The sequence below is a fragment of the Apodemus sylvaticus genome, chromosome 3, assembly GCF_947179515.1.
Source record: "Apodemus sylvaticus chromosome 3, mApoSyl1.1, whole genome shotgun sequence".
NCBI lineage: Eukaryota > Metazoa > Chordata > Mammalia > Rodentia > Muridae > Apodemus > Apodemus sylvaticus.
In genome coordinates, this window is record NC_067474.1 from 124400341 (window position 1) to 124415585 (window position 15245).

General features: G+C 38.2%; 1 protein-coding gene across 2 annotated transcripts in view; it reads left to right on the forward strand.

The window, feature by feature from the left end:
• Nrdc (nardilysin convertase) overlaps positions 1–15245 on the forward strand; it is a 63039-nt gene that overhangs the window by 19292 nt on the left and 28502 nt on the right. Inside the window, exons 3-9 of one of the 2 annotated variants that reach the window (XM_052176981.1) lie at positions 858–991; positions 1836–1905; positions 2049–2130; positions 3172–3325; positions 5755–5828; positions 9515–9610; positions 10797–10919. In XM_052176981.1, coding sequence (XP_052032941.1) covers positions 858–991; positions 1836–1905; positions 2049–2130; positions 3172–3325; positions 5755–5828; positions 9515–9610; positions 10797–10919 — 733 coding nt within the window. The remainder of the gene's footprint in view (positions 1–857; positions 992–1835; positions 1906–2048; positions 2131–3171; positions 3326–5754; positions 5829–9514; positions 9611–10796; positions 10920–15245) is intronic. The other variant, XM_052176982.1, reaches the window with a different exon arrangement.

Consider the following 15245-nt stretch of genomic DNA (forward strand, 5'->3'; position numbering starts at 1 on the left):
AATTGGGAATTAATAGGATTATTTCTAATTGTTAATAGAGCAGTAGTATGATGGTGAAATCACAGACGTCCTAAGATGCTCCTGAGTTCCAGCTCTAGGTAGGCCCCTGGCTTCTGGGGGGTCTTATGCTGACTGGTTCTTTCTTTCATGCCCACCTTTAGGTTCACACAATTGTGAGTTCTAACTTAGCTCCAAAAATGAAATTAAATCTTAAAATTTAAAAATGAAATTATTAAATCTTAGATTCTTACCTCTAAGTTTCTATATCTGTCTTTCTCTGTATAAAAAACTACAAGTAGCTCTCCCAGTGTCGTGGACTTCTTTTGATAAAGCAATTAGGCTTGAAGAGACCAAATCATTTTGGCTCTAAGGAAGTGGGTATTCTAGTGGAAGGAAAAATTCCATGATTTTAAGAGTGGAAAATGGCTTCTACTTAGTGGTTATGTAAGGTGCATAAGCACCTGGAAGGGAAAGTGAACACATTAGTGTAGGTGAGAGGTGACTTTCGAATTGCATTGGCTCTGGGGAATTTGGGATTTAATTTTTATTTGAGAAATGTGAGCCTTATTTAAGGTAAATAATTCTCATTAATAAATGAAATGGAAAAAAATGTTAGCTTTTGGGGAACCTTATCTAATTAGAAGTTAATTACTTTCCTAAAACCTTTTTAAAATAATTCCTATTTCTGTTCTTTGAAAAGAAGTTTTTCTTGATTTGAAAAGTTAATGTTAACAAGATTGAAATTTAAGTATGATATATTTGAATTATGATTTGTTCATAATTTTGAGTTTTATAACTCAATTCTCAAGTATAAATTTCTTGAGTAGAAAATTCTCAAGTATGAATTTCTTTTCTAGCAATCGCAGAACCTGTTTTTGCTGTGGTCAAAGCTGACTGATAGACTGTGGTTTAAGTCATCTTATTCAAAAATGTCTTCAACCCTGCTGGTCGAGACAAGAAATCTTTATGGGGTAGTTGGAGCTGAAAGCAGGTTAGGCATCTATTAACCATCACAGAACAGGTTAGACTGTGCTTTGACGAAGTGGCTGTTCTTCCATGTCTTAAATGGGCTTATGTGCTAAGTCTTCAAAAAGGGGACTTGAAGTACCAAGTGAGGCTGTTTGGTTCTTCTAAAAATACAAGGTTACCGTGTATACTATTTTATAAGGATAACCTTATCAAACAATGCTTCACACAATGGATTACTTCTGAAAATTAATACAAAGTTGGAAAAGTTAATATTTACTTTCCTGTTTTCAAATTTACTATTTTTTACTTAAAAAAAATTTTTTTAACTAATGATGCTAGTATGTCTCAGTCATTTTAAACAGAGTTTTGTATACATCTTGGCCATCTGTTTTATTAAAAATAAATTTTTCCAAGGAATTTGGCAAGTGCACATTGATAATTAATACATGATTTATATGTGTGTGTTCAGTGCAAAAGGAAGAACTAAAGGGCCTCTTAAATCCTATTGCTGTAGCTTTTTAATAGCAAGTTTTCTTTTTTGACCATTTACCTACTATTTTATTAGCTATTTTCCTAAATGGTTATCTTACCCTCATCCCCAGCCCATATTAGTAATAAACTTTCTGAGTAGCACACTGAGAAGTCTTGAGTGTTTTGTAACTGAGTTACTCAATGTAAACATTTTAAAATGCTTAGAGCTCTTCATTCTACCCCAGTCTGTTAGTTCTGCAGAGTTCCAAAGTCTAGTAACTCAGGGCACAAGCGAGGTTCAGAGTCCTGAACCAGCAGCATGAGTGCGGTCTGGGCGGCCTGGGGGGCCGGCCCCTCGGTTGTCTCTCTCTGTCTGTTTCTGCTTTCTCCCGTAGGTCTGCGCCTGTTGAGCATTTGGCAGGATGGCAAGTGGAGGAGCAGCAGGGTGAAACTGACACAGTTCTGGTGAGTTTCACTTTGCTGCTCCTCCTGATTCCCAGGGAGAATTCTGTTCCTTTTTGTTGGAAAACTTCTCCAAGTGAATCCTTGAGGTGCTGCTACTGCTTTCGGACTGACTCACCTGTCTGTATGTGTTCTACCTACCCCAGTCTGCAGCGGCTCTGTGTGTTGGCGTTGGGAGCTTTGCTGATCCAGATGACCTGCCTGGGCTGGCCCACTTTTTGGAGCACAGTAAGATCTTGTAAAATATCATTCCTGGGTGTGGTTTCCTTTTTCCCTTTACATTTGTATTAATTGATTTTGAAGATTAGTAATTGGTTAACCGAAGTACATTTAAACAAAGAAAAAGCTAAGAAGAAACTGCTGATTTAGGAATGATCATAGGGAAAGATTTTCATCTAAGTATACTTATATTATGGATTTGAATAAAAAGTGCTATCTTCCTCAATCTGTACTTTGTTCATGAGGTAGGGTCTCAGTCAGACCCAGAGCTTGCCAGTATGGCTAGTTTCCCTCTCCACCTTGCTCTGGGAGCCTCTGTCTCTGCCTTCTGAAATGCACTTTACATGGGGTCTAGGGATTTGAACCCTGTTCTCACATTTGTTCAACTAGTGCTTTAACCACTGAGCCGTTTTTCCAGCCCCAACCCTGTTTTCCTGTAGACATCATTATTTGACTGTGGCACAGTCAACAGAGCAGGATACAGTTGCCGTTCTCTAGGAACTGGCTAGCTCTGGTTGGACTAGTCTGCTGCAGTGTTACTAGCACCCACTGACACCAGAGTGTTAAAAATACAGTCAAAAGGTGTGATTAATATGCCACGCAAGGGAACATATGTTTAGCTATGACTATGCATCAGTAAAAATATGTGGACGTTACACAGCTACAAATGTTTACGCATGTGCTTGTTTTTCTGCATTTGTCATTTTTCTATTATTTTTAGTTTCTAAGTATTTTAAAGTAAACTTCTTACTTGACAGTTTTTAATGGTGGTAGTTAATCTGCACATAAACTTATGTATAAGTTTTACCCTTTTTATAAGCAAATTACTCACCTGTTTTTAAATATAATATGAGTGGATATTTGGGTTTTCTTGGATTAGAAATAACATGAGCATTGTAGAATGTTGCACAGCACCAGTGTAACAAAGTCTTAGACACAGTCATTGTTGATGTGTTACTTTATCTTTTATGCATAGAAAAGTTCATCTTTAATAATAAAAGTTTCTGTCTATTTCTTTCTGTTGTGTGACATTTTATTCTTTCCGTTTAGTGGTATTCATGGGTAGTTTGAAATATCCAGATGAGAATGGATTTGATGCCTTCCTCAAGAAACATGGAGGTAGTGATAATGCCTCAACTGATTGTGAACGCACAGTCTTTCAGTTTGATGTCCAGAGAAAGTATTTCAAGGAAGCCCTGGATAGGTAACTATGACTTAATACCATTATGCATATGGAAATATTGGTCAAGTTTTATGGTATTTTCAAGAAGTAGTCTATTTCTCTAAAATTGTCAGAATATTGGGGGAAAAAGAGCAAACTATTAAATGTCTTTCTTCCTCTCTCTCTCTCTCTCTCTCTCTCTCTCTCTCTCTCTAAGACAAGGTCTCACTGTATATGCATGGCTGTCTTGGAACTCATTATATACATTAAGGTGGCCTTTACACTCACAGAGATCACTAGCCTGTGCCCCTGAGTGCTGGGATTAGGTGTGTGTGCCACCACACCTGGCTCCACAGCCTTTGCTTGAGCTCTCAGGAGTCTAGAGCTCACTAGTTGTCTAGACTTGCTGGCCAACAAGCTCCGTGGATCTTCCTGTTTCTGCCCTCGTAGTGCTGAAATTAGAGAGTTGTATAGCTCAATGCCAGGCGTTTGTGTAGTGCTGGGGATTGAACCTGGTCTCCATTCTTATGTGACAGTCACTCTATTGATTGAGCCATTTCCCCAGCTCTTCCTCATTAAAATCCAAAAGTGAAATTAAGAACATTACTTCTTTAATAATGACATCTAAAAGAATAAAATACTTCAGAATAAACTTAAAGAGAATTAAAAGACTTATAATAGTGGCAAGTCAAAAAAATAAGTAGTAGGTACTTAGCAAGTAAAGAGTGGCTGAGGAGTTGTGCCGTGTGCCTGAGACAACTTTGTGTTAGGTGTGAGAGCACGGGAGACTTCTTGTTAAGAATGACAACAATGGGCCTAGAGAGATGGCTCAGTGGCTAAGAGCACTGACGATTCTTCTGAAGGTCCTGAGTTCAATTCCCAGCAACCACATGGTGGCTTACAACCATCTGTAATGAGATCTGATGCCCTCTTCTGGGGTGTACTTACATATAATAAATAAATAAGTTAAAAAAAAAGAAGAATGACAACAATTTCCAAACTGATTTATGGTTCACCCTAATCACTTCACAGTTTTAACTATCCCTTTACCTCTGTGAGTGATACCATAATTCATATGTGAAAAGTAAAAAGCAAAAGTAGCCCAAGTTGTATTTAAGAACAAGTTGAACTCTCATTTCTCCTAGACTTAGAGCTGCAGAGATCCCAGGAATGTGGTTCTGACATGAGGACTGCACTGCTCAGTGGATGAGAGCCGGGGCACTAGAGAGCAGCTGAAATCAACTCCACTCGCATTAGTCCACGTGCATGAATAGACTATCATAGCATTGACTTGAACAATACATGGACAGTTGCATACTACGTATTTACAGCTATATAAAGTTCAGAAGCAAAATCATTTTGCTTAAAAGCTCCAGGGTCAGCTAGTCTGATGTGTGAGCGCCTCAGAAACGGGGTAGACTGCTAAAAGTTGTCTAAGACTTCCCATGTGTGCATTTGCATATTCATTCATAGTCTCTCTGTCTCTGTCTCTCTGTCCCTCTCTCTCACACACACATACACACATACATATATATTCACTCACACATAGACACACACACACACACACACACACACACACACGAAAAAAATAACAGAATTCTATGGTGAAGTTAAATATCAATAGCTGTTATAATTTTGATTTTAAGGTCTAGAGAGTTTGCTCAGAGGTTAAGAGCACTTATTGCTTTTGCCGAGGACCTGCATTTAATTCCCAGTAGCCACAAAATGGCTTACCAACCATGTGTAACTCTTGTTCTAGGGGGTCTAACCCTCTCTTCTGACCTCTTTGGGCACCAGGCACACTCATGGTGCACATCAATTTCACGTAGGCAAAATCTTGATATAGTTAAAATAAAAATCTAAAATTAAAATTCCAATTTTATTTTGTGGTTTAAAAATAGCACTTTTAACACTATTAAATGAATATTTATAAATTAATATTTAATACTGTTAAAATGAATATTAAATGAAAATAGCATAATACTATTAAATGAATAGAACGAGTTTTGTTTATTTTTTATGTACAAAAGTATGGATTGGTATAAAGATTGTATATTAGAGAAAGTTGGGGTTGTTGGATGTCTGAAGTTTCAGCTACTAGGGAGGCTGAGGCAGGAGCAACATAGCAGCAATATTTCATCTCTTAAGATGGAGATGTAGCTCAGTGCTTTCCTAGTGTGTGGGAGGTTGTGAGTTTGATCCTTAGCACTACAAAGAAAGAGCAGTATGTGGAATAGGAAACTTCTGAAAGGCTCTAATCTGTGTATGTCTTAAGAACTCTTCTGAATGAGTGCTTTATTTCACAAAGAAACAAAGTGGTTTGGGGACTTTAAAATATAAAATTGCAGGTTATTATTATTTTGATCAAGTAGATTTTGAGGTAATTCTCCAATTGAGTAAAAATTGTTAAAGTGGATGTTGTTTGAAAGAACTGAACAATCATGGAAACACCTGTTATATGTCCTTTTCAGATGGGCCCAGTTCTTCATCCATCCACTGATGATCAGAGATGCAATTGACCGGGAGGTGGAGGCTGTGGACAGTGGTAAAGAAACTTTTCATATTTTCGAACAATTTGTATTTCTCTTATTCAAACTGGCTGTTAGCATTTTTCATTCTTTTCAAAACTAAGTCAATTTATCTGTATATTTCAAAGAGCAGCATTGAAATACAACATCATATTTAATCCTGAGCTTGGTAAATATCTCATTCAGAGTCAAGCTGCCAAAAACCATAAGGATACTAGGTTCCTAAAACTAGTGTTAAACCTTAGAGATTCAAAACTTCAGTTACTCAGTGTGTGAAGAGACACTTTCTCTGAGGCTTCCTTTCAAGTGTATATTGTTGCGGTTTGTCCTTTGCTACTGCCAGCTAGTTGCATATATTATTTGTGGCTTGAGTTTTGCTATAAATGAACTGTAATGTGTTTGTGGATGAAGAAATTAAATCCCTAGCAGGAAGTGTACTTCATTTTGCTTTCTGACGATTTCTCTCAATTTTGGGAATTTATTTGCATGCTAAAAGTCAAATAGACTTTTAATGGGATTTATTTGTTGCTAAAAGAAAATTGTGGGAGGAACTATTCTTAAACATTAGCTATTTTAAACTGGTTCTTCCTGTAATCCTTATACTAGAAAAGCTGATGTAGAAGGATAGACTTGAATTCCAGGGCAGGCTTGGGTACAATTTGTAATCATGTTTCAAAAAAAAAAGTTAATCATTTTAATGATAATTCTTACTTTTACTGTAAGCATGCTTCCTTACATAATACGTCTTAGTGGTTGAGGTATTGGGGTAAAAGGTATGTCCAAAACCCACTTATCTGTCAAGTGGTAGAGTGTGTTCTTTGAGTGTTCATATAGTTAAACTGTTATTTACCAACCAGCTGCTTATTATGACTGTGTTTGCATGTCTAGGGTGTTAACCATTTGTTACTCTTGAACAAATTACCAGAAGCTTGGTGGTTTGAAGTAAAACAAGTTATTTTCTTGTTGAGGAGGTCCAAAGTCTGAATGATTCCTCAGGCCTGCATGCCGGTTTTTTGGACTCAAAGAGAGACTGTTCTTCATTCCTTTCCATCCTTTCCATCAATAGTGTTTACCCTTTGCTCTCTGATCTCTGCTTCTGACAGACTTTTTCTGATCCTCCCATACCCCTAAGGCCCTTTACTGTAATAATGAATCTATTCAAGAAATCCAGAGTAACCTCTCCTTTTCATGGTTCATGACTTTATCATATCTGCAAAGTTCCTGTTTCTATATAAGCTAACAAATTCACACGTGTCAAAGATTAGGGACATCCTTCCCTGTACTGCTGTGTACTTGGCAATAGCGCACCTCAGCCAAAATGTACTCTTCTTTAAAATAGTTTCTCTTATGTTATAGCCACATCTTCATATTTTTAGAGACTTTTAAGAAAAATATGTGCGTTCAAAGAATGCACATATTTTTAGTGGTCACCTTTATAATTTATAACCAAGGTATTCTTGAATACTGACCTCTGTTAATGTTTCTATTTTTAGTTTCTAACCCCCTATATCAGCTGTGCTTCCTAACGAGTTTTTCTGACTTCACTTTTGCTTCTCATCAATCAGATTGGCATAAAGAATAGATTTCTTAAAATGCAGATCTCATATCCCTCAATCCCTGTCAAATTTCTACAGTGCTTTACCCCATAATAATTAATAATTAGCATCTATTGAGTACACCTTCTTTGTATTATTGTCCTTGCTGAAACTAGACTTAGAGGGTTTGAGAACAGTGTTGTAGAGTCAGTGGTTTCCCTAGAAATCTGTAGTCATTTATGACTGAATAGCTATACTTATGTGATCTTTTGATTTTCACCTTTCTTCTATCTTATGGACCTGTGTCTGTCTGTCAGAGGTGCCGTGCTTTCTTTCCTTCCTTTGTTCTGAACATTCCTATTTATGCTTCTCTTCCTTTACTCAGAAAATTCTCATTTGTCCTTCAACACAGCTTGAGTTGCTTCTTAAAAAACCTTTCTTTACAGTATCCATCACTAACAAACATATTTCTTGTTTATTGCTTATCTTCCCCATGGAAATACAAACTTAGTACAGGACTTTTATTGGCATTTTTGCTACCAACTAGTTAGTGTGTGTGTGTGTGTGTGTGTGTGTGTGTGTGTGTATGATGCAGTAGGTGTTCAGCAAATACTTTTTTTAAAGACTGCATCTTATGTAATGTTATGTAAGAGTCATGAGCTCTTGGTCCTTTTAGGTCCCTTTATGGGATCAGAGAAGTTAGGTAACTTGCTCAGAGTTGTACCATTCAGTGATATAGCTGGGATTGTGGCTGTCCTAGCCTGTCTGGACGGGCTTGCTTTTTTTCTTTCTTTCTTTCTTTCTTTCTTTCTTTCTTTCTTTCTTTCTTTCTTTCTTTCTTTCTTTCTTTCTTTCTTTCTTTCTTTCTTTCTTTCTTTCTTTCTTCCTTCCTTCCTTCCTTCCTTCCTTCCTTCCTTCCTTCCTTCCTTCCTTCCTTCCTTCCTTCCTTCCTTCTTCCCTCCCTCCCTCCCTCCCTCCCTCCCTCCCTCCCTCCCTCCCTCCCTCCCTCCTTCCTTTCTTTCTTTCTTTCTTTCTTTTTTTCTTTTTTTTGGATTTGTTTTTTTCAAGACAGGGTTTCTCTGTATAGCCCTGGCTGTCCTGGAACTCACTCTGTAGACCATGCTGGCCTCAGACTCAGAAATTTGCTTCCTAGAGTGCTGGGATTACAGGCGTGCCCCACCACTGCCCCAAATAGAACACTGAAGGGGTTTACAGAGTCAGCACCTCTCTGTTGTAGAGGCTAAGAGGTAAGGCATCCAGTGCGAAGGAGCCTGCAGATTGGGTGTCTGTCTGGCCATGGCCTGCTTCTTGATTTGTAGATAGCCACCTTTTCATAATAGAAGGGGGGGTAGCTCCCAGGGGTAGCTCTATTGTTTTGGTTTTGAGTCTTCAGTGCAAAGCCATCTCTCCAGCTCTGGGATCATTTTATAAGCACACTCATTTCATTCATGAGGGCACTTAACAGCCTTCATCTTTGAAAGCTGTCACCTTAGAGATGGGGTTTTAACATAACGGATTTTAGGGAGATAAAAACATTGCAACCATAGCATTAGCAATGATACTTGTGACTTCCAAGCAATTGTTGACCATCAGACTTTATTGTCAATATAGTTGCTTTGGATGATATTTAAACAAAATATATGACCTAGGCCTCAGATCTGAAGACTAACAGCATTTTATTAGTACCTTCTTCAGGGAATTCTTAGACCTAGAAATCTAGAGCTGAAACATTCAGATCATTAACTACATTCCCTCATTTGAAAATAAGAGAAAAACCTCTAGAAAGGTGATCAGTTTACTCAGAATGATTGATTAAGTGATAGGACCAAGTTTAGGTTGTTGAGTTACCAGCTTCAGTTTTATAACTTTTGTTTTGTTTTGTTTTGGTTTTTGTTTTTTGTTTTTGGTCTTTCGAGTAGAGTTTTCTCTGTGTATCCCTGGCTGTCCTGGACCTCTGTAGACCAGTCTGGCTTTGAACTCAGAAATCCACCTGCCTCTACCTCCCAGTGCTGGGATTGCAGGCGTGCGCCACCACCGCCTGGCTTATAACATATTTTTAAAGTCAATTTTATTACTCTCTTGCTTTCAGTTCTGTAAGCTTGAATTTCCCAGTCAATCAAGAAAATAATGAAATTTCATTTTACTGAAAATTTCTTTAAAACTTACAGAGTATCAGCTTGCAAGACCTTCTGATGCAAACAGAAAAGAAATGTTGTTTGGAAGCCTCGCTAGACCTGGACATCCTATGGGGAAGTTTTTTTGGGGTAAGATACTATAATTTATTTTAAGACGAACTGATTAAGAGGGTTAGAAATGTTGGTAGAGTGCTTGCCTAGAAAGCATAAGACTCTGGATTTGATCCCCAGAACTGCATAAAATTGGGTATGGTGGGTGCATTCTTGTTATCCTCAGGGAGGTAGAAGTGGGAGGATCAGAAGTTCAATGTCATCTTCAGCCCACACACAGGCCAGCCTGGGATAGAAGAGACACTGTCACAACCAAGGAAGAACAACAATAAAATGAAAAGCAAACCCTACCCAGACCACCTAAAATGAAAGAACAGTTAATGACACTGGGGTAGCAAAGTGCTCTTTACCTTCTAAGAGTGCAACCAGAAAACTCTTGGAATAGTGAGTGTGGCTTGTGCTTGGTGCCTAGGACTGAGTGTGGCTATTACAAAGGTGGCCATTCTGTGAGTGCTCGCTAGGTGCCAGACACTGCTGGCTATGTATGCATTGTAGCCTTGTTCGCTATCAAGTATTAAGAGATAGATACCATTATAATCTCCATTTAAAGATAAACATGCTCCAGAAGTTGAGTGATTTGCTTAATTTACACAGGTAATAAATATTTAGTGGGGGTTTGAGTATCTGTTTATCTGATTGTAAAGTCTGCACCCAACCTGATGTTTCCATTTATCAAGAGACACTCAGGAATGGTTTTCTAATACTTTTTTGATCTGTGGCCTAATTTTGTTTAATAGGTAAGTTGTTGAACTGGTATCTGCTTTCATAATGGCTTTTTATTGTTGGTAGAAGTCATTTGTAATCTATTACTCCCGTCATAGCGTGGAGGCCAGGATGAATTGATCTAATCTCAGGCCGTTTTTAATCCTGTTCTGTATCTGTTGTGTGACTTAGGGCATCCTAGCTCTTTGTGTTTTGTTTTTAAGAATTAGACAGAATTTTAGTAAAATAATTCAGAGGGGAAAACCAAATTAATCAAGCAAGACTATCAAGCAAGGGAATTCAGGCAGTTACTGTCAGTTAAGGTTTTTCCAACCATCAATTCCTATGAGTCTATTTCAGAATTGTCTCCTGGCTTATGCTATTACTACATGTCACTTGGGTAATTTCATAGGTTTTGTAAGCTTGTAAAAATTTCATGGTTGTCAAAGACCTTTAACAGTTATTTCTACAAATTTTTAATTTTTTAAAAATTTTCTTGTAGGAAATGCTGAGACACTCAAGCATGAACCAAAGAAGAATAACATTGATACACATGCCAGGCTGAGAGAATTCTGGATGCGCTACTACTCTGCTCATTACATGACCTTAGTTGTTCAGTCCAAAGGTAGTGTTATTTGTTCCTTCCCTAGAGTTACTCTGAAGTATCATTTGCCCCTGATTAACAGGTCTTAAGTAGCAGGAATCCACTTACATGCAGTTTATTTTTGAAAGTTTACAGCATTTTGGAAAAACTTGCAGATGAAACACACAGCCTAGAAAGATTAAAAACAATTTAAGAAAAAATTATATGTCATGAATACATAAAATGCATGTACATAATATTTTATTTACTTCATAAAATATACATAAATCTATAAAAGTAAATTTAATCTAAACCTTGATAAATACATTACATCAGCTACAGCAGAGAGAAATGTAAACAAATGTAAAGATGCTATATTAAAGCATGACTACATGAAATTAATGGTAGTAAGTTACTACTGACATAGTTTATTCTCCACTGTTGTGACATCTGCATAAAGCTGCTGATCATATTCACACAGAGGGCTAATCTGCTCTAGTAAACTGTATTGCAGGCTTGTTTGTTGTTTTTTTTAAGGTCTCAGTACTTGAATAGTCTTCACCATATATAATGTGTATGAGATCTAAAGTACGTGTCAATAGGACGTGTATATTATTGCTATGGCTTTTGTCAAGAGCTGACTGTTAGTACTGTTCGGGATAGGTGGAAGTTTTCTAACAGGGTTTAGAAAGATGGCTCAGTAGGCAAATTGCTCTCAGTTCCCATGTGAAAAATCCAATGTGTTGCCTCTTCTGTGCTTGAGAGTCAGACAAAGGCTGTTCCCAGGAGCTTGCTGCCCAGATAGTCTAGTTGAACTGAGTTCCAGGTTCAGAAAGGGATTCTGTCTCAAAAATGGGATGGAAGACAATTGAGAAAGACACGACATTGACCTCTGGCTTCCATACATATGAACACATGCATGTACACATGTACAATCATAGAGCATGCACATATATTCCTGTATAGAAAGGTATGTGTGTGTGTCTGTCTGTCTGTCTGTCTGTCTGTCTGTCTCTCTCTCTCTCTCTGTGTGTGTGTGTGTCTGTCTGTCTGTCTGTCTCTCTCTCTCTCTCTCTCTCTGTGTGTGTCTGTCTGTCTGTCTCTCTCTCTCTTTCTCTGTGTGTGTGTGTGTCTGTCTGTCTGTCTCTCTCTCTCTCTCTGTGTGTGTGTCTGTCTGTCTGTCTGTCTGTCTCTCTCTCTGTGTGTGTGTGTATTTACTGTGCCGGGGTTAACATCCCCACATGTTGTTCAAAGATCACCTGTTCTACTTAGATGTTCTATATAGGATGTCTGAGTCAGTATGGTGTATTGTTACTCCATTATCTGGCATTAAGTGCTCCCTGGAGCTAGAGAGATGACTCGGCAGACTGCTTGCTGTGCTTGCAGTAGGTCAGACTTTGGTTCTTAGCATCTGTGATAATAACTGCCTATAACTACAGCTCTAGGTGATTTCACATCTTCTTCTGGTCTCCACCAGCACCCACACACTAGTACACATACCATACAACACATAATATACACACACACACCACTATACATAAATAAAAATATTTTTTTAAAAATGGAAGGAAATGAGTATGTTACAAAATAATGGCAAAGTTCACAGAAACATAAGATCATCTCATACAAGTTATCTCTCATAGAAATAGGTCTATTGGGCTGGAGAGATAGCTCAGTGGTTAAGAGCATTGACTGCTCTACCAAAGGTCCTAAGTTCAAATTCCAGCAACCACATGGTGGCTCACAACTATCCATAAAGAGATCTGACACCCTCTTCTGGAGTGTCTGAAGACAGATATAGTGTACTTACATATAATAAATAAATCTTTTTTTTTTAAACAAATAAGTCTATTTATGGACTAACTTCAAGTGCTTGAGTATACTGATGTACACATATGTCATGCGTGGTTGAGATTGGGTCTCATGTAGCCTTGACCTCCTGGGATTTCAGGCATGTGCCACCACACCTACCTCAGCTGTTGTGTTTTCTTTTCAGATGATTCATATTTGTGGTTTTATATTTAATTCATATTGCTCATAAACTTATAGGGCAAGTTGTTTGTTTATCCCCATATAAAAGTCTTATAAGATAATTAAGAGCAATCCTGTAGCAATAATAGAAGCATCCTAAACCTGCAAGACTGACGACCATCTCTGCTCCCTCCATGTCCTGATTGTCTTAGTGACTGGTGTGAGTGGCTGATTGAGGAGACTCCAGTAACTTCTGTTGTCTTGGGAGTCCTTTTGACATTATAGTTTACATGTTTCTTCTCTTGAAGTGCTGATCCTCTTACCAAATGATTCTCCCTTCTATAAAATTTTGCCCTAACCTCTTCAAAATTGAGATTAGAGCTAATAATATATGAAACAGTTTTCGTTTTTCAAAATAATCGATTCTGAATTGCTTTTATATTGTTGTAGCAAAAGTCAGATTTCTGGGCCTGAGGAGATGGATGTCCAGTTACAAGAGCTTGTCTCACAGGCATAAGGATCTGAGTCAGATATCTAGCACCCATGGCCTGCACCAGTGCTGGGCAGGCAGAGATGACGGATCCCTGGGGCCTGCTGGCTATCCAGGCTAGCTGAATTAGTAAGCCCCAGGCTCAAGGAAGCCATGTTGAGAGTGTTAAGAAGGAAGAACTAGTGAAATAGTTTGGCAGGGAAGACACCAAGTATTAGTTCAGTCTACAACATCTACACGGTGACTTCACACACACAAAATAAACAAATATAATTAAAAGTAGAATTTTGAAGGTATTTAGGGGTAACTTTAAAAACGGTATTGGGATGTAATATATATGAGAGAAAAATTAGACAGAGAACAGTTAGTTAAGGGAGACAGCAGATGTTAACCCGTGGTCTCCACTTGCACACACACATCATAACACAATATCAGATATGTACATAGAGCCAACGAATTGCCATAGCAGATTAAGGCACTTGCTGCCAACCCCAGTTACTTGAGTTTAATCCTTGGGATCAATAAGGTGGAAGGAAACCAATTCCTGCAAATTGTCCTCCAAACTTCTCACGTGCACGGCACACACACACACACACACACACAAATAAATCTAATTACAAACTATCTGTATAAGTAAAGTTTGGCTTAAATTCAAAACTTGATTAGTCTAATTTGTATCTTTTTTCTAAAATTTTGTCTTTAGCTTCTTTTCTTCAAATTACTGGGAATTAAGCTCAAGATTTTTCTCATGATAGTCACATGGGTTGTCACTAGCAAAACCTCAAGTTCATTTATTCAGAGTTACTGAAACTTATGTATCTGTTGAAGTCAATACTGTCTAGTGATAGAACACTTAGATGCATCTGAAAGGTTTCTTTTTCTCATCTTGTGTTTTACTAGAAAATTCAAGATTTCTTATGCAATTGAGGAAAGGAATCAAAAGTTAGAAATCATGTATATTTGTTCCTTTTCTCATTCCTGTGACAGACTACCATCAGAAGCAGCTTAAGGAAGGTTGTTTTTGGCTTGTGGCAAGGGTGGGATTCGTTGAGTGAGAGTGTGTGACTGGTCTTCACATCCCCTGCAGATGAAGACACAAAGGCTAAGGCTGTCTCTCAGCCGGTGCCCTCCTTTCTCACTTTGTTATTCTGTATGGACCACTAACTAGTTCATGGAATGTGCTGCCCACATTCAGGGTAGATCTTCTACATTAGATGTCTCAGAAAATAACCCTACACATGTCCAGAGGTGTGGGTCTCCTTTTGATTCTAAATGGACCCAAGCTGACACTGAAGATTAACCATGACCTACATACCTTAACCTGAGAAGAATTGTGGGTAAAGCCTTAGCAGATATAGTACACTACCAAAGTATATATGCAGATGGGGCCTGGAAGCATATTATAGATGCCAAAGAGAGAAGAACTAGTCTGGAGGAAGCAGGAATCTTTCTGAAAGATGTATTTTAGAATGGGTGCGGGAGGACAATTGGCATATTCATGTCTCTTGCCTCTTCACCCTTGCCTGCTGGTAAACAAAACCGTTTTTTTTTTTTAACTTTTTTTTTTTTTTTTTTTTTTGGATTTGGTTTTTTCGAGACAGGGTTTCTCTGTATAGCCCTGGCTGTCCTGGAGCTCACTCTGTAGACCAGGCTGGCCTTGAACTCAGAAATCCGCCTGCCTCTGCCTCCCAGAGTGCTGGGATTACAGGCGTGCACCACTACCACCCGGCAAACAAAACCTTTTTGTGTTTTAAACTTGCATGCCTTTTCTGATCTTGTCAGTGAGCAGTTAGAATCTAACAGAACTGTGGGTGTGCTATAGTTTGCTTGTCTGTTGATAGCCTTCCTGTTACTCACGTCTGGTTAATAGCAGTTGATGTTAGCCTAATTCACAAGTGTATAAAAGA